The sequence below is a fragment of the Suricata suricatta genome, chromosome 10, assembly GCF_006229205.1.
Source record: "Suricata suricatta isolate VVHF042 chromosome 10, meerkat_22Aug2017_6uvM2_HiC, whole genome shotgun sequence".
In the NCBI taxonomy this organism is placed as follows: domain Eukaryota; kingdom Metazoa; phylum Chordata; class Mammalia; order Carnivora; family Herpestidae; genus Suricata; species Suricata suricatta.
In genome coordinates this window covers 20,326,534-20,353,004 of record NC_043709.1, presented here as the reverse complement: position 1 = coordinate 20,353,004, position 26,471 = coordinate 20,326,534, and the positions used below count along the sequence as shown (strand labels likewise).

Below are 26,471 nucleotides of genomic sequence, written 5' to 3'. Positions count from 1 at the left end.
TGTGTGTGTGTATCCAAGAACGTTTACCCGCAGATATTAAGCTTTTTGTAACTGTTAACCATGATAATCTTCAATGCTCAAGGTTACACAGTCGTTTTGTGGTGGAATCCGGATTCTAATACAAATTTTATTCTCTTAGCCTTTATTATATATAGAAGTTAGCTCCAGGCATTACTGGAACACAGAGGAGGAGCATCTAATATTAAGACAGAGAACAAAGTAGTTGTTAGATGTTAAGAAACCTTTTTATATAAGAATGAGAGAGTAGCATTATGAAGACCAAGTAGGCAGGGAAAAGTCTGAGCAGAAAAGCAGGGCGGTCGAGGGAACAGCATATTAGTAATTTAAGGGTAGTTGAACCCTACAGTCGAATGGGCAGTGGCGGGGAATGAGGCTGAAGAGACTTAATATTCATTTCCATGTTTATGGTTTTGAACTTTAGTAAATGTCACTGAACAATACTATTGTAACACACACACGCACAAAGCTACAGGTTCGCTACAAGGATTAGAAGAAATTTGTAGGGGCGAGTCAATCCGCGAGAGGACAAATATGTAATGGGCGAAAAAGCACTTAGGTTTCCACTCTTGTTGGATCTCGCCAAAGTAAGGGGGCTAGGCTTAGAAGCACCGCTGGACTCGCTGACTCGCAGAGACTGTGCTGTCTCTGGCTTCCGGCGTCCTCAGTTGCTAAGGGAGACCGGAAGCGCCCTTACGCTGTGCCCGGGCAAACCATAGAGCACCGGAAAAGGAGTGAACGGAAGTTAGAAGGGGACGGGGACTGCAGTGTGTTTCGCGTTAAAATGACAACCTTAGTGTTGGATAACGGAGCCTATAATGCCAAAATCGGTTACAGCCATGAAAATGTGTCGTAAGTGTTCGCTCGCTCCTTAGGACAGGACTTAATAGTTTCATATGCTACGCTTCATTTTGGGTTACAGTAAACGGCAAATGCCCCTACTTGGCCCTAACCTGAGCCAGAGGGATGTTGTGATTGGAGTTGGGAGACTGGGATGCTTTGAACTGAGATTTTGGTGTTAATTTAGGCTACGCGGCCCCGGAAGTGGGACGTGTGTTTCCTTTCATAACAGGAAATAACTCAGGAAAATAGGCTTTTAGAGAAGCGGTTCCTGAAGTGGGGTGCATACACAAAAATTCATGAATCCTCAGGAATCGTGGACATTGTGTGTGTATGCATATTATTGAGGGCTCAATTGTGGATTTCATAAGATCCTCAATGGGTTCTGTAACCCCCAAAAAGTTTAAAACCAATTGTTTTCATAATTGGAGACATTAAAGGCTTTGTGTTTAAGTCCTTCGTACTGCTCATTGGCTGACCTGGTTGATAGAGTCGATTTAACAATTACTACAATGGCAGTCATAAAATATATATGTTATATATGTAGAAGAAAATATGCTTTTCTTGTCATGTTTACAGAGGATTTTTTCCACTTTCTCCTTTCCTTTTTTTTCCATTTTAAATAGGACAATCACACCGCGTAGAAAAGTAAATTGGTAACAGTGGCCTGGAAAAGGTTTTGCAATGTGTTATCATTGTTTTTATCCTTTGACACAGCAATTCTGTTATCAGTTACCTAAGGGATAAATAAGAAGTGTTTGGTAAGAGTAAATACAGCATGCTGTATATTTTAGACATATATATATATTAGATATATATTACATATATTATATATATGATATATATATATAAAGGGGGAGAAATCAAGAATAGAAAACTGACTACAATTGTAATATGACCATAAGATTGACTACAATGCAGTTTAAAAAGAAATCATGTTCTCAAAGAATATTTAAACATATAGAAAACTGACAGCATAGTAAATGAAATAAGCAGATACAAAACACTTTTGCAATACTGTCCCAATTCTCTCTCTCTCTCTCTCTCTCTGTTCCCCCTTCACACACACACACATACACACACATGTGTACACCTGTATATGGTCGATAATGGCTCTAGTTTGTCTTCTTGACAAGATTGTTAGCTTATGGTGGGCAACAACTTCGTTTAAAATTACTTCCCACTTCTGTACCCTATAGCATCTTGGTAATTGAAAATATTTGACTTCCTAGAGACTTAATTTTAATAGCCAGAACTTTCAACCTGTAAATCTTTTACAAGAGTCATATTAAGATTTCCACATTAAAGCCAGAAAGACCAGGAACTTTACGTAAGCCTTGACTGTCATCTGTGTGGTGGCAGGATCAATACCCACTTGGAAGAATTGCTTAAAGAGTACTTGAGAAAGATAAATGGTCCAGTGTAGAATGTAGTACATATTAGAACTACATGTACGTGAACTACATATACATGTATTTGAAGACAATGTGAAACAATGGTTGTGGATATTTTTTGTCCTGCAGTAGAGTGGTTAAGTAATTGTATTTTTAGGAAGTATTTAGGGAATAAATATATTATTTGTTTCTTTGTTAATAGGGTAATTCCTAACTGTCAATTCAGATCAAAAACAGCACGTCTCAAAACCTTTACTGCTAACCAGATAGATGAAATAAAGGACCCTTCTGGACTCTTTTATATTCTTCCTTTTCAGAAGGTAATTCAATTTCTAGCAATCTAAACCTAAATTTAAAGACAACTTTTAAATGTATAATTAAGATTTTGTATGTATGGAAATATTTTTACATCTCTGAGAAAAAGTTATTTAATTTTTTTTCATTTATTTATTTTTGAGAGACAGAATATGATTGGGGAAGGGCAGAGAAAGGGAGACACAGAATCTGAAACAGGCTCCAGGCTCTGAGCTGTCAGCACAAAGCTGGGCATGGGGCTCAATATTTGGACCATCAGATCATGACCTGAGCTGAAGTCAGACGCTGAAACAATTGAGCCACCCAGGCACCCCTGAGGAAAAGTTATTTAAAATTTATATAAGATCTTATTAAAACCAAAAATTGAAATTAACTTGTCTTGTTCAATAAATGACCATGGCTTAGTTACTGATGGTGGCTATTGAATTTTACTTGTTTATGTTAAAGCTAAACGAGATGAACACATTAAAAAAAAGTAAGTATGGAGTGGCATCTCCATATACTGATACGTCTTTTGAGTCTTTTGACATTTTGGTTATTCTTAATTTAGAAGTTTTAGAAGGAGAAAAACATACTAACATAATTGATTTGGAATTTAAACAATGTTAAAGTAGTGAAGGTAACCATAAAGAGAAATTAATGGTTTAGAATATATTAATGTGATTTTTTATTTTACTGTTTTTTGAATAGTTTATTGTCAAATTGGTTTCCATATAACACCTAGTGCTTCTCCCCACAAGGGCCCTCCTCCATTACCACCACCTCCTTTCCCCCCTCCCCCTCCCCCTTCAACCCTTGGTTCCTTTTCAGTATTCAATAGTCTCTCAGGTTTTGTGTCCCTCTCTCTCCCCAACTCTCTCTCCCTCTTCTCCTCCCCCTGGTCCTCCATTAGGTTTCTCCTGTTTTCCTGTTAGACCTATGAGTGAAAACATATGGTATCTGTCCTTCTCCGCCTGACTTATTTCGCTTAGCATGACACCCTCGAGGTCCATCCATCTTGCTACAAATGGCTATATTTCATTCCTTCTCATTGCCATGTAGTATTCCATTGTGTATATATACCACATCTTCTTGATCCATTCATCAGGTGATGGACATTAATGTGATTTTTAAGTGTTCAAATATTTGTGATAATTTATACAAGAATTTTTTTAGGGCTATTTGGTGAATTGGGATGTTCAAAGACAAGTTTGGGATTACCTTTTTGGAAAAGAAATGTATCAGGTAACATATTGGAGTATGTATTCAAATTTCTATTTCCATGTCTTATTCAAATGAAAAATTACAGCATCAAAGATTTATTAATAAAAGAGCCAATGAGATACGATGTAAAGCTAGTTCACTCAATATGACATAAAACTATTGTTCATGTGTATTTATATCAGTCGTATTTTTAACTTTAAAGATTATGCATACTGCTAAAATATACATGTATATGAATGGTAATACATGCTTGAGATTAGGCTAAAGTCTACTAGGGGAGAGTGCGTGGTGTGAAGGTGAATAGAAGTCTGAGTTTTTACTGAATAATCCTGTGCTGAATTGGCTCATACTGGCTCATGAGAACCAATTGCATGCATCTCTTCCCAACTCTGTGTTCAGGATAGTGTGAAATCACCCTTTGTGTCTATACTTCTAACTGTGGTAAGCACTACAAATCAGGGCCTTTTTTTTTTTTTTTTTTTTTTTTGCTGGAAGTCTGGTTGTTGAACATTTACCAGCACACACTGTAAGATGGGGTGAAGGGGATGAGATTGCAAATGTATGGACATTATTTCTTAGGCAATGTCAAGCCATGGAAGAGGAGACTTCTGTGGTGAGTAATACATTTGGGGAGGATGGCAGATTTCTGATTTAGACAAATATCTGGTGATAATTATGTTAGCAATACAGAAGCCAGATCAGAAAGAGAAGGGAATGGAGGCAGAAAGGGCATTGGGAAGGTAGTGACATTATTTCAGGTCAAAGATAAGGCAGTAGCAGTAGAGAGGAAAGGTCGAGGACAGATTCCAGAGAGTAAGTCAAGGATTGGAGTTGAAAAGAAGTATCTAGCTTTAACTTTTGGACATGTTTCTAGTATATATTTAAGTCACTTCATATACTATTCTTAGCTTTGATTTTTAAATTATTAAATAAGTTCAAGTGAATAGAATTTCCATTTTGAAGTGGAATTGGAGTTTGAGAGTCTGAAAGTCGAGATTAAAATTTCACTTCACATGTCTACTATTACTAGACCAATGCAGTATCTCATTTTGATTTTCACAATAAATTTTTTGTCCACATATATGAATTGTGAATATTATGTGAGAATTTTGTGCTCTTAATGTCTATAGTGCAACTTTAGGTATAGTGAGCGAATATTCAGTTTGTAATGTTTCTGAAGAGTGTGGGAGAGAATTATGTAAACATTAAATCCTAAAGCTTCTGGCCTTTTAAATTTGAAAACAAAATAACATCCCTAATGCTTGTATTTATATTGTTCATTACTTTTACATAATGATCTTCAAGCAATTTGACAGTGCCATTTTATTAATGCTACTGTTAAGAGAGTTAAAATTGAATGATAAAGTGCATTATTTTTGTAACCAAACTTCCTGTGTTCAAATCCTAGCTGTGTCCCTATCTAGTTACATGAACCTTGGTTACTTATTCAACTCTTATGTAGCTCAGATTGCTCTCTGATTAAATAAAGATAGTAATACGATTTGTTTTCTATGATTATTGTGAGGATTTAGTACATTTGTTTGTATATGTAAAACAAATGTTTGTAACTACAAAGTTATAAGACTTTTGGGATTTTTTTCTCTCTCATAGGTTGATTTTTTAGATACCAATATTATTATCACAGAACCATATTTTAACTTCACTTCAATTCAAGAATCAATGAATGAAATCCTATTTGAAGAATATCAATTCCAAGCAGTCTTAAGAGTAAATGGTGAGTTAAAATTTTGATTGCAATTAAGTTATAGAAATATGAAATGAATAAAGAGGAACATACATTTTCTAAAAATATTGGGTGACAGTTTTTTAGATTTGGAGGAAATAAAACATGGGATTTAAAAATTAGGTAGACTCTTAGAGGTTATCTACTCAGACTTATCTTCATATTTTTACTAGTACAGTATTTTCTCCCTAATGAACTTACTAGCAACAATTTTTTTAAGTTTACTTATTTATTTTGAGAAAGAGAGTGTTCATGCATGTGAGCAGGGGAGGGGCAGAGAGAGGGGGAGAGAGAATCCCAAACAGGCTCAGTGCTGACAGCCCCACTATCGGGCTCAATCCCACAAACCTTGAGATCATGACCTGATCCAAGATCAAGAGTCAGAGTCTTAACCAACTGAGCCACCCAGGCATCCCAACATGTACGTATTTTTAAGTAATCTCTGTGCCCAGGGTGGGGTTCAGAAGCGTCCTATGCTCTACCGACTTAGCCAACTAGAGACTGCACTAGCCACATATTTTTAATTTTGAAAAGATTATTGTTTCTGAGGTAGTTATCTTTTCTGTCACTAATGTGTTTGTTATCTTTATTATTATTCATTGAAATAATGCTAATAGCTCAGCCTGTCAATATGAGGAAAAACAATCAGAAAATACCGTCTGGAAATAAGTTTATTAAAGGCTAGGATTATATTACAAGACTATACAATGAAAGTATTGAAATACTTAACTTGCAGATTTTTGAGTCTATATGAGTGATACTATACTCAACAGTCTTTAGAAGAGTATTAAGTAAGGGTGATTTTGCTCCTTAGGGGAGATTTGGCGGTGTGTGGAGACATTTTTGTTCGTCACAACTGGGAGGATGCTATTGGGTTCTAGTGGGTAGTGGACATAGATGCTGCTGAGCCTCATAGAATGCACAGGAAAGCTTCCAACAACAAGGAATTATCTGGCCCAAAATGTCAGTAGTCCTGAGGTTGAGAATCCTTGATCTAGAATCACACTGCGCAAGTTTGAATCTTGGCTTTGTTACTTCCTAACTGTATGACACTGGGTACATTATTTAACTTTTCTGTGTTTCAGTTTCTTCATCTGTAAAATGGAATTGTTGTGAGGATTAAAACACAAATATTCACAATTTAGAGTAGTGCCTGGCATGTAATAAATGCTCAATGAAATTATCTACTGTTAAATTAATTGCATTATAAATACTTACCTTTAAAAATTGTTCACAAAGGTGCCTGGCTGGCTCAGCCGGTTAAGCCCTCCAACTTCAGCTCAGGTCATGACTTCGTGTTTTGTAATTTTGAGCCCCGCATCAGACTCTGCATTGACTGTGCAGAGCCTGCTTAGGATTCTCTCTCTCTCTCTCTCTCTCTCTCTCTCTCTCTCTCTCTCTCCCTCCCTCTCTCCCTCTCTCTCTCTCTCTGTGTCTCTCTTCCTGCTCCTCCCCTACTTATGTTTTTTTTCCTCTCTCTCAATAAATAAATAAAATTTTTAGAAATTGATGACAAAATTTTTAAAATCACATTTACCACAAAAATATGATGTTTTAGGTTAAACACTGCAGAGAGTCTGTGACCATAATGGATATTATTTTAAATTAGCATATAGAAATAAAAGAAAGTTTCTTTGTGCTTGACTTAATTTGTTTCCTTTCTTACTGCTTTAAATTAATTTTACTTGTATTTAATGTATTTTTTCATCTTTTTTTTTAAATAGCTGGTGCTCTCAGTGCACATAGGTATTTTCGAGATAATCCTTCCGAATTATGCTGTATCATTGTAGATAGCGGATATTCCTTTACACATATAGTTCCTTACTGTAGAAGTAAAAAGAAGAAAGAAGCAATTATTCGGTGAGTTGTATTTGATCTTCATGTCTTTCTTAGGATAAAACTGAATGAAAGTTGTGATAAACTGAACCAAATTTGCATTCTCCCTTTTTAGGATAAATGTGGGAGGAAAACTCCTAACCAATCATCTGAAGGAGATTATATCTTACAGGTAATACTTAGCTTTGATTCTTTGGGTGGGTTGGCTGCTGGTGATAAAGTTTTTAAAGTAATTTAAAATTATTCTTAAAAATAAAACAAAATAATTCTTTAACCATTAGCTGTAACTTCAGGTACCAATTCTATACTATTGCTTTAAAAAACTGTATCATATAATATAAATACAAATGATGTTCAACTTGAAAAGCTTTCAAGCATGGTGCTTGACTGGCTCATTCTTGATCTCTGGGTTGTGAGTTTAAGCTCCACATTGGGTGTAGAGGTCACTAAAAAAAGAAAAAAGAAGAAAGAAAGAAAGAAAAAGGAAAAAAAAATGCTTCTTCGCATATAAAAATGCGAGTGTCCACCAAAATGTGGATATTTCCAAACTCTAGGGAGTTTAATATGTTTATGATATTTTTAAATTGTAAATGTTATAAAAACTATAAACGTTATATATTTTAAAACAAATTAAAAATGTGTTTAAGGAAGTAAGGGTTTCAAAGGAAAATAAATCTCTACCTCCCCTGTCTCGCATGTCAGTTCCATTCCACACAAAGTATCATCTTTAAACTGTATTTATGTTTTGTGGTTTTAGTCTCTATGAGCCTTAATAATGTATTGATTTTTCTGTTTGTGGATCAACTAATATTAGTTGACTGCCCATTACTAAGGATGAGAAATTAGTATACTTAGCCACATCCAACTCTTTTCCCTCTCCTAAATCTTATTTATGCTATTATTTTTAATTTAATTTTATTTAAAAATGTAAGTGGGTTTTTTTGTTTTGTTTTGTAAGTAGGATTCTTAAATCTCAGTTTCTTGCTACATGAACTTTGGCTGGTAATACACTGTCGCTATCTCTCAGCTCACTCTGTCATATGAGAAAGTAAATGAGTCTGCATTTCCTTCTACCTTTCCTCTCACATTTTCCTTCTTTATTCTGTCACATGTATCATTAGTTTTTTAAACTGCTTTATTGAGAAATAATTCACATTCCATACAATTCACCCATTTAAAGTGTACATTTCCAATGGGTTTTAATAATTAGAACATTTTTAGAACGTTTTCATTACTTCCAAAAGAATCCCACTCTCCTAAGCCATCCCCCCCAGCTCCAGTACACTTGTAAAAAACTTTTTAAATAATAACAGACCCAGGAAGTGGTAGAATAGTACGCAGATCTCTGTGTACCCTTAGTAACATCTTGTATAACTATTACACTATAAAAATGATAAAATTGACAGTGGTGTAATATTGTTACCCAGACTACAGATCATGTTCAGTGTCCAACATTTTTTACATGCATTCATATATGTGTATTTCTTTTTTCTTTTAATTTTTTTATTTTTGAGAGACAGAGAGAGACAGTGTGAGCAGGGGAGGGTCAGAGAGAGAGGGAGACACAGAATCCAAAGCAGGCTCCAGGTTCTGAGCTAGCTGTCAGCACACAGCCCGATGCAGGGCTCGAACACACAAACCATGAGATCATGACCTGAGCCGAAGCCAGACACTTAACCGACTGAGCCACTCAGGCGCCCCTCATATATGTGTATTTCTATGTGATTTTATCCTATATGTAGATTCATGTAAACACCACCACAATCAAGATACAGAACTATTCCATCATTCTGAAGGAACTCCTTTGTGCTAACCCTTTATATTTGCTTTCCCACTGTGTCCCTCTCCCCTGGCAATCTCTAATTTGTTTTCCACTTCTTTGGTTTTGTTGTTTCAAGAATCTGAATCCTATAGTATGTAACCTTCATAGAGTCACTTTTTTCATTAAATATAATGCTATACCATTTCTTCTTAATTATTGAGATAACATTTACATATTTTTTACTATAGTTAAGTCTTCTTGCCTTACTTATACATTAATTCTAAAAATGGAAGGCTCATGAATAGCATTTACAATGTTAAGATTTTTAAACTGAACGTTTGAAATAACTGAATGTTATTTATTATAGAACCAAACAGAATTGGGTCAGTTTCAAAAGGTTTGGATATTTAGGTCCCCTATCCCCATCAGATTACAAGCAGCAAATTGGAAAGGCAGAGAAAGTTGAGACAGATCAGGACATTAACCAATTCCAGGCAGTCTGAATCCAGAGCCTGTGCACTGAATCATTCCTCCATGCTGAGTGGAAAAGATTCATATATTTTAAAAAGGAAGTCTGTTGAAGTTCAACTTGAAAAGAACCAGGTGGCAAGAATACTTAGAAACAGTTATGAGAGGGGTGCTTTGGGTGGCTCAGTTAGTTGAGTATCCAACTTCAACTTAGGTCATGATCTCAGAGTTTGTGGGTTCAAGCCCCATGTTGGGTTCTATGCTGACAGCTCAGAACCTGGAGCCTGCTTCAGATTCTGTGTCTCCTTCTCTCTCTCTACCCCCTCCCCCAACTATCTTTAACTGAATTGTTATCTTTAATATACTAAGGGCTCTTATTGATCCATAAGAAAAGCATTACCTTCACATAAAACGGTTACTAGATGAATCTCAGAAAACAAATGTTCAGTAGCACATATTAGAGTTACATATAGTCACAGGATATAAGTGAATAATTCTCAGACATAGAAGATGTTAAATATCTGTAGTAATTACAGATTCAGTTAAAATATTTATTGAGCATTTATTTAGGAGATTGGGATATATGGATTAACAAGAGAGGTCAGGAGATACAGGTTAACAGAGTAAGAGTTCCTCTTTTTTATGGTACTTCCTAGCAGAGCTGTTGATCAGAGCATAACTTGAAATATCTTTTCTGGTAAACAGTTTAGCAATATACCAAGATACTAACAGTATTTCAAATTATTTGCTCCAGAGTATGGATAAATAATGAGATAATCCAAAATATAGATTAAAATACCTGTAATGCATTGATTTTTGAGATATACTTTTTCCACATCTCTAGTGGGATGGATCTTTCAGTTGTTGGTACCTTGGAATTGTCATAGGTTAATTATCATCTTTTCATTAATGCAATAGTGAGTCTTAGGGTAAAATATGGTATATATGAAGATAACAAAAAGCAAAAGGGAGCAATAATAATAGTTTTTTACTTATTAAGTATAAGGATTATGCTAAACACTTTACATGTATAATTCGAATCATTTACTTCTCACAGATGTGTTAAGTCAGTGATCTTATTATTATTACCCCTTAGAGTTGAAGAGATTGAGACCAAAGAGGTCATGTAGCTTGTTTGCGAAGTTGTGATTTAACCAAAGTCTCTGGGGTGCCTGGCTGGCTCAGTCAGTAGAGCATGCAACTTTTGATCTTGGGGTCATGAGTTCAAGCCCCAAGTAGGGCATAGAACCTACTTAAAAAACAGCAACAACAAAACCAAAGTCCAAGTTTATAAACACACAAGTATCTTTCCTCCTTGACCTAAACTTCCAACACTAGGGATGTTAAGTACATTTTAATAGATCCCTCTAATAAATATCATGGGGTTGTAAATAACCATAGTTTTAAAGATGATAGCATAAGTAAATGTGAGATGATGTTTAGTCTAAAACAAAAAGTAAATATATATGCGTAGAAAAAAATATTCAAAGGAAATAACTTCAGATTTTTGTTCTATCTTTTTTTTGCATTTTTTAAATTGAGCTCTACTCCCCTTCACCTATTTTGCCCATCCCCCCACCTTCTCTCCTTTGGCAACTACCAGTTTTCTGTATTAATGGATCTATTTTTGCTTTGTTTGTTTTGTTCTTTAGATTCCACATAGAAGTGAAATCATGTGGTATTTGTCCTTATCTGACTTATTTCATTTAGCATAAAACCATCTGAGTTCATCCACATTGTCACAAATGGCAAGATCTCTTTCTTTTTTGTGTGTGCTTAGTATTCCAGTGTGGGTGTGGCTGCGGGTGTAGATGTACACCACATTTTCTTTATCCATTTATCTATCAATGGGCACTAAAGTTGCTTCCATATTTTGTCTATTATAAATAATGCTTCAATAAACAGGAATACATATATTTTCTCAAATTAGGCTTTTTGTTTCTTTGGGTAAATTACTGGATCATATGGTATTTCTGTTTTTAATTAAAAAAAAAAGGTTTATTTTTGAGAGGGAGAGAGGGTAGGGGAGGGCCAGAGAGAGAGGGAGACAGTATCTAAAGCAGGCTCTGTCTGGGCTGACATCAGAGAGCCTGATGTGAGGCTTGAACTCACAAACTGTGAGATCATGACCTGAACCCAAGCAGACACTTAACCAAGTGAGCCAACCTGTTGCCCCATCTATTTTAAGTTTTTTCAGGAACCTTCATACGGTTTTTCACAGTGGCTATACAAATTTATATTCCCACCAACAGTGCTTGAGATTTTTTTTCTATATTGTTGCTAACACTTGTTATTTCTTATCTTTTTGATACTAGCCATTCTGACAGGTGTGAGATGATACCTCCCTGTGTTTTGATTTGCATCTCACTGATGAGAGTGATGTTGAGCATCTTTTCATGTGTCTCTCGGCCATCTCTATGTTGTGTTTGGTAAAATGTCTATTCAGGTCCTCTTCCCATTTTTAATCAGAGTATTTGTTTTTTTGGTGTTGAGTTATAAAATTTCTTTATATATTTTGGATATTAACCCCTTATCAGATATATCATTTCAGATATATAATTTATAAATATCTTCTCCCATTCTGTAGGTTATCTTTTCCTTTTGTTAATGGTTCCCTTCACTGTGTGAAATATTTTTATATTGGTGTACCCCCAAATAGGTTATTTTTGTTTTCTTGGCTTGAGGAGACATATCTAGAAAAATGTTGCTGAAGCCAATGTCCAAAATATTACTGCTTATGTTTTCTTTAAGGAGTTTTATGGTTTCAGGTCTCGCGTTTAGGTCTTTAATCCATTTTGAGTTTGTTTTTGTGTATAAAGTAAGAAAGTAGTCCAGGCTCATTCTTTTGCATGTGTCTGTCCAGTGTTCCCAGCACCATTTACTGAAGAGACTGTCATTTCCCCCTTATTTATCCTTGCTTCCTTTCTTGTAGATTAATTGACCATATAAGAATGTGTTTATTTCTGGGCTCTACGCTCTTCCATTGATCTCTGTGTCTGTTTTTCTGCCAGTACTATACTGTTCTTATTACTACAACTTTGTAGTATATCTTGAAATCTGGGATTCTGATACTCCCCAGCTTTGTTCTTTTTCAAGATTGCTTTGGCTTTTTGTGGTTTTTTTGTTCCAAACAAATTTTAGGATTATTTGTTTTAATTCTCTGAAAAATACTATTGGTATTTTGATAGGGCTCACATTGAATTTGTAGATTGCTTTGGGTAGTGTGGGCGTCTTAATAACATTTATTGTTCTAAGCCAGGAGCATGGCATAGCTTTCCGTTTGTTTGTGTTGTCTTCAGTTTTGTTTTTTAAAGTATCTTTGTTTTCTTCATTAAGCCTGTGTTTTCTTGGATTCACTCATCAAATATTTAATAGGCATCTACTATGTGCCAAGGTGCTGTGTGCTGACCCGTAATACTATTATAATCAGAAAAGAAGGTACAAAGAGTTAAGTCATTTTAGCAAAATTCTATTCAGAATGGTTAGAGGAAAAGGTTTGCTCTCTAATTGGATAAACCTCACCTTACTTAAAGCCTTAATTTTCAATTTCTTTGTGCAAACCGGACTGATATGTGCCGTCAGAGGGGTAATATGGAGAGTAAATATAATGGAAGTATAATTATTCCCTAAAGTTGAAAATATTTTACACATTCAGAAATTTACTATTAAAAAAATCAATTGCCCAAAGATTTAATTCCAGAAAAAATATTTTATTTTTTTATTTAAAAATTTTTTTATCTTTATTTTTGAGAGAGAGAGACCGAGCACAAGTAGGGAAAGGGCAGAGAGAGAGGGAGACACAGAATCAGAGCAGGCTTCAGGCTCTGAGCTGTCACACAGAGCCCAATGCTTGGCTCAAACTCACAAACCACAAGATTGTCACCTAAGCTGAAGTCGGAGGCTTAACTGACTGAGCCACCCACACACCCCAGAAAAAATATTTTAAATGGTAATTTTATACTATACTTATATTTTCCATTTCAAATTTTACCATTTTTATTTCTGTTTAGGCAGCTACATGTTATGGATGAAACACACGTGATTAATCAAGTGAAAGAAGATGTATGCTATGTGTCTCAAGATTTTTATAGAGATATGGATATTGCAAAGTACGTATAATAGTAATCTAAGAATCAGAAAGTTGATTCTTGGGTAATGTTATACATAGTTAATTTCACATATCTCTAATTCATTTTCTAGGTTGAAAGGAGAAGAAAATACGGTAATGATAGACTATGTGTTGCCTGACTTCAGTACGATTAAAAAGGGCTTTTGTAAGGTAATTTAAAAAATCCTCAATGACATTTCTTGAAGTGACCACCCAAGGCTGATTTGAAAAACATCCAGTTGGGTTTGGTAGAGTCTTACAGAGTTGTTGATAACTGTTTTCCTGGTGGCCATTTCTCCAGGCACAAGTGTATAAGTGATCAATAAATATCTCATTAAAGTTATTTAGAAAAAGAACTATCAGCTGAATGATAGCACATGGGACAAATCTGGAGCTAGATAGGATCATTACCTGTGTTATGGTGAACCCTTTTCTATTTTCTTAAGAATTAGTTTAAATTCAGTTAGAGGTTGGTTGGTTGTCAGTTGTGAAAATTATTGACATAGCTGACATGGCTGAATTTTACTTGTTTGGTCTGATGTGGTCCAATTGTAGTTGAAAAGAGCAGAACCCAGTGCACTTTCAAAGTGTTGAGAAGCAGTTTATCTTCAGTGTCAAAATAATTTCTCCTTGTGTTTGATCAGTTCAGGTAAACTATCAGTTCTGTGTTTGAGTAAATGTGAAGTTTGCCCTTTTAGCTGGCTTGATGGAGGACTGTTGGGAAGTTAAAAATCTTTGGTCAGAAATGTAAGCATATTTCCACAAGGGAACATTTATGGTGTCATTCACTGCAGTATACTTTAAAAGAGTGAAAGATTGGGAAGAACCCAGATATCCACTAATGGAAGAGAACAAATAAATTTTGACATACTCATAAAATAAACAACAGTAAAAATGAAATAGAGCTATATGATAATCATGGATAAGTCTCAGAAACATGCTTCTGTCTAAAACATCTAAAACATGATGTCTTTAAGCAAGCTATAGGAGGATATATATAGTTTCAGGCTGTGTGGAATAATAATTTATGTTGTTTAAGAACACAATACATAAGTGTCGGGGTGCCTGGGTTGCTCAGTCAGTTGAGTGTCTGATTTTGGTTCAGGTCATGATCTCATGGCTTGTGGGTTTCTGGCCCCACATCCAGCTCTGTGCTGACAGCTCAGAGCCTGGAGCCTGGAGCCTGCTTTGGATTCTGTGTCTCCCTCTCTCTCTGCCTCTCCCCCACTCATGCTCTGTCTCTGTCTCTCTCAAAAATGAATAAACATTTAAAAAAAAGAATATATAAGTATGAAGTAAAGGTATAGAACTGTGAATGATGACACCAAATTAAAAAGGGGAGTGATAAAAAAATTAAAAAAAACAAAAGGACTCTTGGGTGGCTCAGTTGGTTAAGCATCCAACTCTTGGTTTCGGCTCAGGTCATGATCTTGCAGTTCATGAGTTTGAGCCCCACATCATACTCTGCACTGACAGTACAGAACCTGCTTGAGAGTCTTTCTCTCCTTCTCTCTCTGCCCCACCCCTACTCAGTCTCTCTGTCTCTCTCTAAATAAATACACTTAAAAAAATTAAGTAAAGGGAGAGTGATAATTTATAAAGCTGTATTAAAACTAATTCATAGATACATGAGTAATTAATTATACTTCTTTTTATGCCTAAAATTAAAAAAACATATATATATTTGACCATATTATTGAAGTGAAATACAAGTTAGAATCCTGAGAAGGCTACCCAAAGCCTCATAAAATTGAAATCATCCCGTAATGTTCTTGGAAACACATCCTTGAGGAAGGTCATAGGTTGGCTTTTGGAAGTGGGAGTTGGGACAAATTCTGAGATCAAGTTACTTGTTCGTGAACTGGAAGCCCAAGTTGTACTTTATTTATGAAACAATGAAAACTGCAAATATATAGGCAACACCATCTTCATATACTATTACTCATTAAAATACAAGTTATATAAAACACCTTACAGATAATATATAGCACTTTGTAGAGTTAATGATGGTAAAGTCATCCATATTTCTACAGGGATGGACCCTGAGTAAATGCTCAGTGATTCCCAATTTCTCCAAACCTGATTGTTGGAATCATCCAGGGCACTTGAAAAATAATCTATATCCATGTTCTTAGTTCCTGTCCCTGGAAATGCTTAGTGCTTAAGTTTGATAACTTAATTTTACAAAAATCTCTTCCAGATAATTGTGCTGTCCACCAAGTCTATAATTTTTTTTTTCTTTTTTAAATGTTTCTCTTCTGACCTGCAAATGACACCCTGTTAGTTTACTGGACATTATCTGCTAAATGTTGCCAGTTTTCTCCTTGCCAGATTGTAAGCCCTGTTTCTCAAACCTGTACCTTATATAGTTAGCCAACAGAGATGTGGTTATTCCTTGAATTGACCATTGTTTTACTTATCGTCTTTGGAGGAAAAAAAGCAGAAGCCACATAGTGTGGTTTGCAGCTCTTTTTTTTTTTTAAGTTTATTTATTTATTTTGAGAGAGAGAGAGTGAGCACAGGGGAGGGGCAGAGAGAGAAGGAGGGAGGGAGGGAGGGAGGGAGAGAGGGAGAGGGAGAGAGAGAGAGAGAAAGAGAGAGAGGGAATCCCAAGCAGGCTCTGCACTGTCAGCAAAGAGTCTGATGTGGGGCTTGTATTCAGGAACCATGAGATCATGATCTGAGTGAAAATCAAGAGTCAGATGCTTAACTGACTAAGCCACTCAGGCACCCCCACAGCTTTTTTATTGGCCTTTGACTTGGTGAACATCTGATTATAGACTAAACTTCATTAACTCAGTATAGACTCCTTCTTAACTTGTGGACTTTAATATCAATTGAGTAGACAGAGTCAATTGGCCTGGACTTTTGCCAGATGATGGAATGTTACGTTGAATTTTTATTTCAAAAATAATGGTTTAATTTTATTTTGTCAATGTTAAAGTTCATAATTTATTCACAATATAGTTGACCTTTGAACAACTGATATCCCCTGCCCATGCAGTCAAAAATCTGCGTATACCTTGACCTTTCCCCCTCCCTGCAAAAAACTTAACTACTACTAGCCTACTGATGACTGGAAACCTTACTGATAATGTAAAGTAGATTAACACATATTTTGTATGTCATATGCATTATATACTATATTCTTATAATAAAATAAGCTAGAAGAAAGAAAATGTTATTAAGAAAATCATAAAGAAGAGGGGCGCCTGGATGGCTCAGTTGGCTAAGCATCCGACTTCAGCTCAGGTCATGAACTCATGGTTCGTGAGTTTGAGCCCCACATCAGGCTCTGTGCTGACAGCTCAGAGCCTGGAGCCTGTCTTCAGACTTTGTGTCTCCCTCTCTCTCTGGCCCTCCCCTGCTCATGTTGTCTCTCTTTCTCTCTCTAAAAGAAATAAAAACAGTAAAAATAAAATTAAAAAAAAGAAAATCATAAAGAAGAGAAAATATATTTACAGGAATGTACTGTAAAAAAAAATCTGCTCATAAGTAAACCCATACAGTTCAAACCAATGTTCACAGGCCACCTATACATGTTAAATCATGTGTATTTTGGGAAAAAAGACCAAAAAATAACAAAATACAAAAAAATTATGTATATATATCTCTTAATAATTTTAGGATTTTTTAATTTTTTTTTATTTAGGCATGAGGCACCCCAATAATTTTAAGATGTAGAAACAGTTTTATTTCATATATGTTAGAATTAATTCTAAAGTGTATTGAGTTTATTATTTGGTTAACTTCATTGTTGCCTGATAACCAACAGCTTTGATGAGAGCTGATATATGTTTATATTTTTTAATTTTTTATTTATTTTATATATGTTCATGAAATTAAAAAATAATAACTACATAAAATGGAAAATGCTAACTGTTTGAAAGCCCTTATACTTAGAGTATTAGTAAAACTGTCCAAGAATATGTTTAGGGGCACCAGGGTGGTTCAGTCAGTTGAATGTCCGACTCTTGGCTTAGGCGCAGGTCGCGATCCGAGGGTTGTGTGTGAGCACTGCGTCTGGCTCCACGCTGGGCATTGAGCCTGCTTTGGGTTCTCTCTGCCACTCTGCCCACTCATGCTCTCATGCTTTCTCACTCTAAAAGAAGAAGGAAGACTGTTTTTGAGTACTTGGAAAAAGGTACAACTTAATGACAGTAACAATAACAATAACAGGTTCTATGATATTATTACTGATTACAACTGATACAAATTCCAGTTGTATCTCTTATCAGAAAGAGGATGCCTAATAAAGTGTAATGGACTTAAATTAAGAAAATCTGATTCATAATTAATGATTATTAAGTCCCCAGTAGCTTGTACTCGCTTTGGCAGCACATATACTAAAATGATTATAGTAACACTTTGTGCAGAACCACTGTAAATAAAAATTTTTTTAATCTTTATTTTTGAGAGAGAGAGAGAGAGAGAGAGAGAGAGAGAGAGACAGAGCATAAGTGGGGGAGGGACAGAGAGAGAAGGAGACACAAAATCCAAAGCAGGCTCCATTCTCTGAACTATCAGCTCAGAGTCTGATGTGGGGCTCAAACTCACGAACCGTGAGATCATTACCTGAGCCAAAGTCAAATGCTTAATCAACTAAGCCACCCAGGTGCACCTAAGCACCAGGTGCACTAGTCTTTAGTAATTATTAATATGTTTATGTATTTGAAATATTACTTACATAAAGGGTTGGTTATACTCTCTTCCAGGAGGAAAATTGCACATATAATTGCAAATGAATGTGTATAACTGAAACTACAAGAACTGATGATATTAAAAAAAAATTTTTTTTTATGTTTATTTTTTGAGAGACAGAGAGAAAGCGCGGGAGGGGCAGAGAGAGAGAGGGAGACACAGAATCCGAAGTAGGCTCCAGGCTCCGAGCTGTCAGTGGGGCTCAAACTCATGATCTGTGACATCATGACCTGAGTCAAAATCAGAGGCTTACCCAGCTGTGCTACCCAGGTGCCAGAGCTGATGATTCTTAGTAAAATTGGGAGGGACTATTATTTTTATAGTACAGAATGGTAGAAAAAAAATTTTTTTAAAAAAGATATTTTTTGTGGCCTCTTCAGGAGCACATCTGATAACAAGAAAGTTTCATTGATAAAGTCCATGGATTTTGAAACTGATTTTTGAAGATTGAATAAATAAATTTAAATATTTAATTTTTTTTATATAAGGGAAAGGGGAAATTATACTGAATAGAGCCACAAGGTCCAATAAACATCTAAGGTAGGAGAGTAGAGATCCTTGCTGGATCATTTGGTAAAGCATGCAACTCTTGATCTCAGGGTTCAAATCTCATGTTGGGCATAGAGCTTACTTAAAAAAAAAAAAATAAAAAAAAAAAAAATAAATAAATAAATAAAGAGAGCCAAAGTAGGTAGTGATAGAAACATAAAACCTAGTATATGGTTTAAAAATTTTTTGTTTTGGGGCGTCTGGGCAGCTCAGTCACTTCAACATCCAACTTTGGCACAGGTCATGATCCCATTGTTCATGGGTTCAAGCCCCGCATTGGATTCCGTGCTGACCACTAGCTCAGAGCCTATAGCCTGCTTTGGATTCTGTGTCCTCTCTCCCCACCTCCCCTGTTCATGCTCTGTCTCTCTCTGTCTCTCAAAAATAAATAAAATGTAAAAAAAATTTTTTTTGTTTTGTTCATTTTGAGAGAGAGAGAGACAGAGTGCAAGTGGGCAAGGGGCAGAGAAAGAGGGAGACACAGACTCTCAAGCAGGCTCCAGGCTCTGAGCTGTTAGCACAGAGCCCAATGCAGGGCTTGAACCCAGGAGCTGCAAGATTATGACCTGAGCTGAAGTCAGACTCCAAACTGACTGAGCCACCCAAGTGCTCCAATAAATGGTTTTTAAAATGTTTATTTACTTTGAGAGAGAGAGAACATAAGTGATGGAGGGGCAGAGAAAGAGGGAGAGAGAAAATCTCAAGCAGGCTCCATGCCATCAGTGCAGAGCCTGATGTGGTGCTCAATCCCACTAACCATGAGATCATGACCTTAGCCAAAATCAAGAGTCAACTTAACTGACTGAGCCACCCAGGTACCTCTAGACATAGTACATGTTTTTTAGAGTATGTTCTTTGTTCTCTAGAAATTGAAATCGATCTATTATTATAGGCAGGATATAAGATCCCCTCTCCTCTTTTCTCTTTTCTTTCTTTGTGTTTTAAAATATGTGGAATAAAGCCAGATCATCTTTTGGAGAACAGCTACAGTAGAGTCAGCAATTATGTCTTCCTGTGGATTAGGCAACAGAGAAGGCCACATTTTTCTAATTTCAGAATTCTCAACCTTCCAAAAACATGGTTAATAAAATAAAGTAATCTGTTACTAAATGTTATTAGTCATATGAACTAGCAAATGTAGCTAAACTTTTTAATCTTATTTTTCTTTAAGCCAAGGGAAGAAATGGTGTTAAGCGGAAAATACAAATCTGGGGAACAAATTCTTCGTCTGGCCAATGAGAGATTTGCTGTTCCAGAAATACTCTTTAATCCGTCTGATATAGGCATTCAAGAAATGGGTATTCCAGAAGCTATTGTCTACTCAATTCAGAACTTACCTGAAGGTACATGAATAATTAAAGTATTGAGACATAATGATATTTCTTAAAAGATCATAAGCTCTGTGAACCATAGAGAAATCATCTGAGCTTTTTAGGTAATTTTGGGCAAATACCAAGTCTCTTTTATTTGAAGAGATTTCCAAAGCCCATAGTGTACTTGAATGATGCTTACTTTATTGGTCCTAGATTAGAAATTCGATACAGGGAAAGTTATTGTTGTCTGTTTAAACTTGAGGTGGCTCAGTTGGTTAAGTGTCCCACTTTGACTCAGTTCATGATCTCACAGTCTGTGGGTTCAAGCTCTGTGTTGGACTCTGTGCTGACAGCTCAGAGCCCAGAGCCTGCTTCAAATTCTGTATTTCCTTCTCTCTCTGCCCCCTGTCCCACTCGCACTCTGTCTCTCTCTATCTCTTTCTCTCTCAAAAGTAAATAAACACTAAAAAAAACCCTTGAAGTACTTAATCTCTCCACGACTATTAAATTGCCATGTCCATTTTAGAAAAGTTTTAATTTAATTCATACTTATTTACAGAGAATCGAAATTTATAATTTAACAAAGTGATAGTTTTTAGCTATTGATGGGATTGGATTCTTCTTTCAGTTTTATTTGGAATAATATACAGGAAGTTAATTTTTTTTAGTGTTCACTTATTTATTTGAGAGAGAGAGAGAGAGGTAAATAGAGAATCCCAAAAAGGCTCTGTGCTTTCAGTACAGAGCCCTACATGGGACTCAAATTCACCAACTGTGAGATCATGACCTACAGGAAGTTAATTTTAATGAGGCTGAAGTATGGTGCTTTTCAGTGATATGTTGGTTCTCCTACATAATTTTCTAGAGTTTTAGAGAATACTTTTATATCTTTAAAGTGTCTTCCTAGTTCATAAGGAACAGTCCAGGCATTGGAGCAAATCTAGCACTTGCAATGTCCTTTCCCCCCATTAAAAAAAAAAGAAAGAAAGAAAGGGGAAAAAAAATCACATAATGCTATCACCTTAATATAATTATTTCACAGCTGTTTTGTGTTTTCTCATTAATTTCACATTTTATATAAGTTTGCAATTATTGTTACACAGCATTTTATACTATACTGCTTTAATGTCATGAGGCTCAGTGTCAATATAAGGGAAGTCTGCCCCTGTTTTGTGAACAGAAGCTATGGGTATGATGGCTGGTAATAATTATTAACTAATTAATAATTATTAATTTCCCCATCATGCTTAGTAGACATTTAATATCAGCCAACAATGTGGCACTTAATGTTTGCCAGAATGTAACTTTAATGAATGTAAAACATAAGATTCTTTGTTGTTATGGATTATGAGTATTTTTCAATATCAGATGTAAATATTGCACAATAATTATGTCTGTCTCAGTGAGATAACATGGGAATTTGGGCTTCCAAGTTAAAACGTCTTGAAGGCCCTTCATGTTAGCCATATAATAGCTCACAATCTCAGCCTACGGAAAGACCTCTTCCATTTTAGGGAAGAAGTATAATTACCAACTATCTGCTTCCAAAATGTTACCCATTTACGTATAGCTTATATGTGTATGTAACAAGTAGTCCTTCACCTTAGCCTTTCTTTTAAAGATCTATGAGGTCATATTTCACTGTTTGACGTGTCAATTTATATAAACTTTAAACTCATTATGAAATTTTATAAATAATTCTTATGATTCTTAAAAAGGTATATAGTTTCTCAACAAGTTACTATAACTGATTGCTTTTACCTAAACTCTCATATTCATCTTTCCAGAAAGATAAGTAAACAGATTTTCTGATGCCTTTTTTTTCTTCTTCGTTTTTCCCCCTCTTAAAGAAATGCAGCCACATTTTTTTAAGAACATCGTTTTGACAGGAGGAAATTCCCTTTTCCCAGGATTTAGAGATCGGGTTTACTCAGAAGTTCGATGTCTCACTCCAACAGATTATGATGTTTCAGTTGTGCTGCCTGAAAAGTAAGTGTTGGCTGATAGATAAAACATGGAAGTCATTTTGTAGGTAAGATGGCCAATAGGAAGACTTGAGTTTAAGCCTGGTTCTGGCAGGTTTATTTCACTTTTGGAATCCTTATTTTCCCTTTTTCAAAAATTGACCTGAGAAACCTGACATTTCAGTGGGCTAAGTGGGATGAAGTGTGTAAAGTGCCCGCCATAATGGTTGGTACATATTGGATGCTCAATTAATATAAGACAGTATCCATATAGTAAATCAATCCTCATTCCTAAGAGATTTTTACAGGCAAAGCAATCAGGTTATAATCTGATTTTTTTATCGAAGATGTGTCATTTCTTGACAGTTTCTATCAAGAATAATAGAAATGTGAGAACTAAACCATTAAGATAAATTATGTCAATTTGTAAGTTGTTTTGGAATGTTTTAAAACAATTGTTAATAGATTTTTCCCTGCTATCCAAAAGTAGACATTCTCCGAAACCTTTTTTGTAAGTCAAATGGTGTAAAATGAAGACGCAATTACCATTAACTTATATAGAAAATTTTTGAGCATTTCTAGACCCAAAGAATAACTTCTCTTAGGCTTTTCTGGTACCTTAGGACACATCTTGCTAAGAGAGACACAAAATAAATGGAGGAAACGCATAGATGCTCACAGACACGGTTCCCAGCTCTGGGGCTCGAAGCTGAGATGCTGACTATAGTTCCTGGGGGAGGAGCTTAGCGGCGCCGTCTAACTGGTCTAACTGCTCGGGTGTGTGCCGCCTCTCTGACGGCTCCCTGGAGAATGAATGCTGAATGCTGTCTTGCTTTTTGCCTTTTTTTTTTGAATAGCAAAAATCTCCTTCAGTTAGCAAAAATAGGTACTAATGTAGTCTCTTATAAAAGGGAAGTGGCATAATGCAAACTTCTGAAAACTGGGATACCTGTAGTTTAGTAAACTTCTGTGTTAAAGTAGCCTTTTTTAAAGTGTATTTATTTTGAAAGTCAGGTAGAGAAGGACAGATACCATATGTTTCACTTATAAGTGGAACAGGAGAAACTTAACAGAGGACCATGGGGGAGGGGAAGGGGGAAAATAGTTGGAAAGAGGGAGGGAGGCAAACCATGACTCTTGAATACTGAGATCAAACTGAGGGCTGATGGGTGAGGGAGAAGGGAAGGGGGGTGATGGACATGGAGGACGGCATTTATAGGGATGAGCACAGGGTGTTATATGGAAACCAGCTTGACAATAAACTATAAATTAAAAAAAATAAGTTTATTTATTTTGAGAGAGAGAGAGAGCACACAGGAGGGGCAGAGAGAGAGAGAGAGAGAGAGAGAGAATCCCTAGCAGGTTCTGTACTGTCAGCACATGGTCAGCGTGGAGCCCAGTGCGGGGCTGGAATTCATGAATCGGGAGGTCATGACCTGGGCTGAAATCAGGAGTTGGAGACTTAACTGACTGAGCCACCCAGGCACCCCAGTGGTCATTTAAAAATTTTGTTTCAGAACTCTTTTATATCTACCCCCGATCCTGCTTTATAAGAAAAACAGGTATCATTCCACTTTCGTGGGGAAGAAAAATAAGGAATAATTTTAGAACTTTAAGAAAGGCTTATAGGGGTGCTTGGGTGGCTCAGTCAGTTGAGCATCCAACTTCAGCCCAGGTCATGATCTTGTGGTTTGTGAGTTTGAGTCCCACATCAGGGCTCTCTGCTGTCAGTGCACAGCCCCTTTCCCCCTTTGGATCCTCTGTCCCCTCTCTCTCTGCCCTTTCCCCACTCCCTCTCTTTCTCTCAAAAATAAACATTAAAAAAAAAAGAAAGTCTTATAGGTCATCCTGCTCAATGTTTTTATTTTGTAAATAAAGAAGTAAGGGCTTGTGACTTGGCAAAGGCCTTACAGTAAGCTAATAACAGCAGCCAAGCTAAAACCTACTTCTCTTTATCTTGAATCAGGAGCAAATACATGTATCTTACCAAATATATGTCTAAATAACACTTCCTCCCCACTGTCCCAGTCATAAGTGTCAGAGTTACTAATAAGACCCCATATACCTGACTCTTAATTTTAGGGTCTTGTTTTAAAAGAAAAGTAGAATTTTTCTAAATTAATAGCAGTTACTAGAAGGCCCTTGTCTGCTCACTTAATTTATAGCTATCAGTTGTTGGATATTGTAATGATTATCAGCATTAATGTCCATTGTAGAATATGAAGCATACTGTATTTTCATCCTGTTTGTTTCTTTATTTTATTATTTTTTCCGCCGTGTCTCTTTATTTCCCACACTTGCGTTTTGTTTGCCCCACATATTTTTTATCCTGCATTTTAAATGCAAGTCGTACACACGTTACGTACTAAGCGATCCGCAGAAAGTTTTTATTCTTTTATTCATCAAGTCTTCATTGCACATCTGTTTTATACACACAGATATATATGTTACACATATGGAATACAATAAGGAAAATATTTATTGACTTTTCATCATTTTTCAAATTTTTAAAACTGCATTGGGGAAGAAGAACATTAGAAATAGAATTGGAATGGCGGGTTAGCTCAGTTGGTTAGAGTGTGGTGTTAATAACACCAAGGTCATGGGTTCGATCCCTGGATGGGCCTTGTAGAAATAGAATTGAATAATAACATAAAGTATAACCTTGGTTAGAGATAAAACCAAAGTAAATGTTTTATGTGTTTCAATTTTACTTACTGTCTTTGTCCTACCATGTAACTGTTTATTATGCACTGTGTTTCTGTGTATTTCATTTATTAGAAGAAAGGGTAGCAGCAAAAGCACAGACTAAAAACGTCTCTCAGCCTCATTTTCCCAAATTTGTAAAATGACGGTTAATAATATGTTATTTCATGGGCTGCTGTGCAAATTAGTGAGATGCCATATCTTTGCCACATACAGAATTTAGATTCAGTTATGACAGTGTTTTTCCTTTCATGCCTTTTTCATCTTTTGCTTATAATCTTGTTTCTTTATTAGAAATAGAGGGCCCATAAATTCAGGGCACAGGTTAAAAAAAAAACAACTTAGTGGTACTGATGACCAAGGTTCTTTTCTTTCATAGTTTGCCTTATTCTTATGAAGCTTATGCTTTATTTTTACACTTTAAACTATTTTCTGTTAAATCAGGTTGGGTAGAGACTGCCGCATTTTAGTTACTAATGAGTGCTTTGTGCATTTCAGTTCTATTAAAATCATCTGGGTTCATTCACTTTAACTTTATTTTTAGCCCTATTACTTATGCCTGGGAAGGTGGAAAACTGATATCAGAGAATGACGATTTTGAAGATATGGTAGTAACAAGAGAAGATTATGAAGAAAATGGACATAGCGTCTGTGAAGAGAAATTTGATATTTAAGCAACATTCTGAATTAAAGTTTTGACTAGCTGTGACTGAAAGGTTTAATTTCAGTGTTCTTCTTAAAGTAGGTTAAGATTCTGTGTTAGCTTTCATCCTAAGATAAGATCTTAAACTTATGTGAATACTTTGATCCGTGGCTAATTTTCAAAGGTTTCTTAGCTAAGTTATTACAATAAACTGTATCTCAGCTCATATTTTCGTTTAGCAGTTAGTCTACCATAACAGTGCTTACACTGTTCCTAAGAACAGGTTATCTTTCATTAGAAGGGTAAATGCATTTTGAATGTAATTCTTTACAGCTGGGAGCACAAACATAAGTGTCTACTGGTCAGTTTTCCTTGGAAAGCTGTTTTGTGTGACTGTGAATAAGGCGGGATTGCCTCAAGTGTTTTCTGGCTGACATGATTTCTGTTTTAGAACTAAGTAGTTTGTCTAAAAATTGCCATTTTTATTCATACATGCTAAAGTTGGGAAGACTACTCTTGTTTGTGTTTAACATTTGTTTTTTATTTAGAATAAATTGGAAAGGGCGGAAACTAAAGTCAGTTTACTAAAGTGCTTTTCGATCAGTACTATGTTGGCAGAAATGTATTATTTTACTCATAAAAGTACTGTACCGTTTTTTAAGATGAAAAAAACTTGAAGTTAACTCAGGGTTGGTCAAAAACTCTTGAAACAAATGTTAGTGATTTGTTTTAAAAATTCTTACATAGGGGCACACAATGCGTACACCAAAAAACCTCTTAAGTAATCTGCAATAAGCATATTAAGGTGCCAAAAGCTACAGATTTCCAATTTAAGGAAACAGCTGACAATGACATTAATGAATGGATCAGGTAGGCTTGGCTTGCAAACGAGAGAAACTCATTTGGG

At 35.7% G+C, this 26,471-nt stretch overlaps 1 protein-coding gene across 3 annotated transcripts; it reads left to right on the top strand.

Moving 5' to 3' along the window:
- The first annotated feature begins 759 nt into the window (after window positions 1-759).
- Window positions 760-26,139, top strand: ACTR6 (actin related protein 6). 3 transcript variants are annotated; one of them, XM_029955671.1, is made up of 12 exons: window positions 760-870; window positions 2,455-2,572; window positions 3,723-3,804; window positions 4,361-4,383; window positions 5,382-5,505; window positions 7,239-7,374; window positions 7,466-7,522; window positions 13,591-13,689; window positions 13,781-13,859; window positions 20,110-20,281; window positions 22,102-22,240; window positions 25,466-26,139. In XM_029955671.1, the coding sequence occupies exons 1-12, from the start codon at window positions 803-805 to the stop codon at window positions 25,593-25,595; spliced, it is 1,227 nt and encodes a 408-aa protein (XP_029811531.1). In that variant the 5' UTR covers window positions 760-802; the 3' UTR covers window positions 25,596-26,139. The 3 variants fall into 3 exon arrangements, with proteins under 3 accessions (XP_029811531.1, XP_029811532.1, XP_029811533.1); XM_029955672.1 differs by lacking the exon at window positions 4,361-4,383 and having other exon boundaries at window positions 3,723-3,791; XM_029955673.1 differs by lacking the exons at window positions 3,723-3,804; window positions 4,361-4,383.
- Window positions 26,140-26,471: the final 332 nt, after the last annotated feature.

Bases quoted from the DNA above. Each gene is read 5' to 3' on its own strand.
- ACTR6 (XM_029955671.1), top strand. From the start codon at position 803: ATGACAACCTTAGTGTTGGATAACGGAGCCTATAATGCCAAAATCGGT. The intron at 7,523-13,590 runs GTAATACTTAGC...ATTTCTGTTTAG, and splicing joins AAGGAGATTATATCTTACAG to GCAGCTACATGTTATGGATG. The intron at 13,690-13,780 runs GTACGTATAATA...TTCATTTTCTAG, and splicing joins AGAGATATGGATATTGCAAA to GTTGAAAGGAGAAGAAAATA.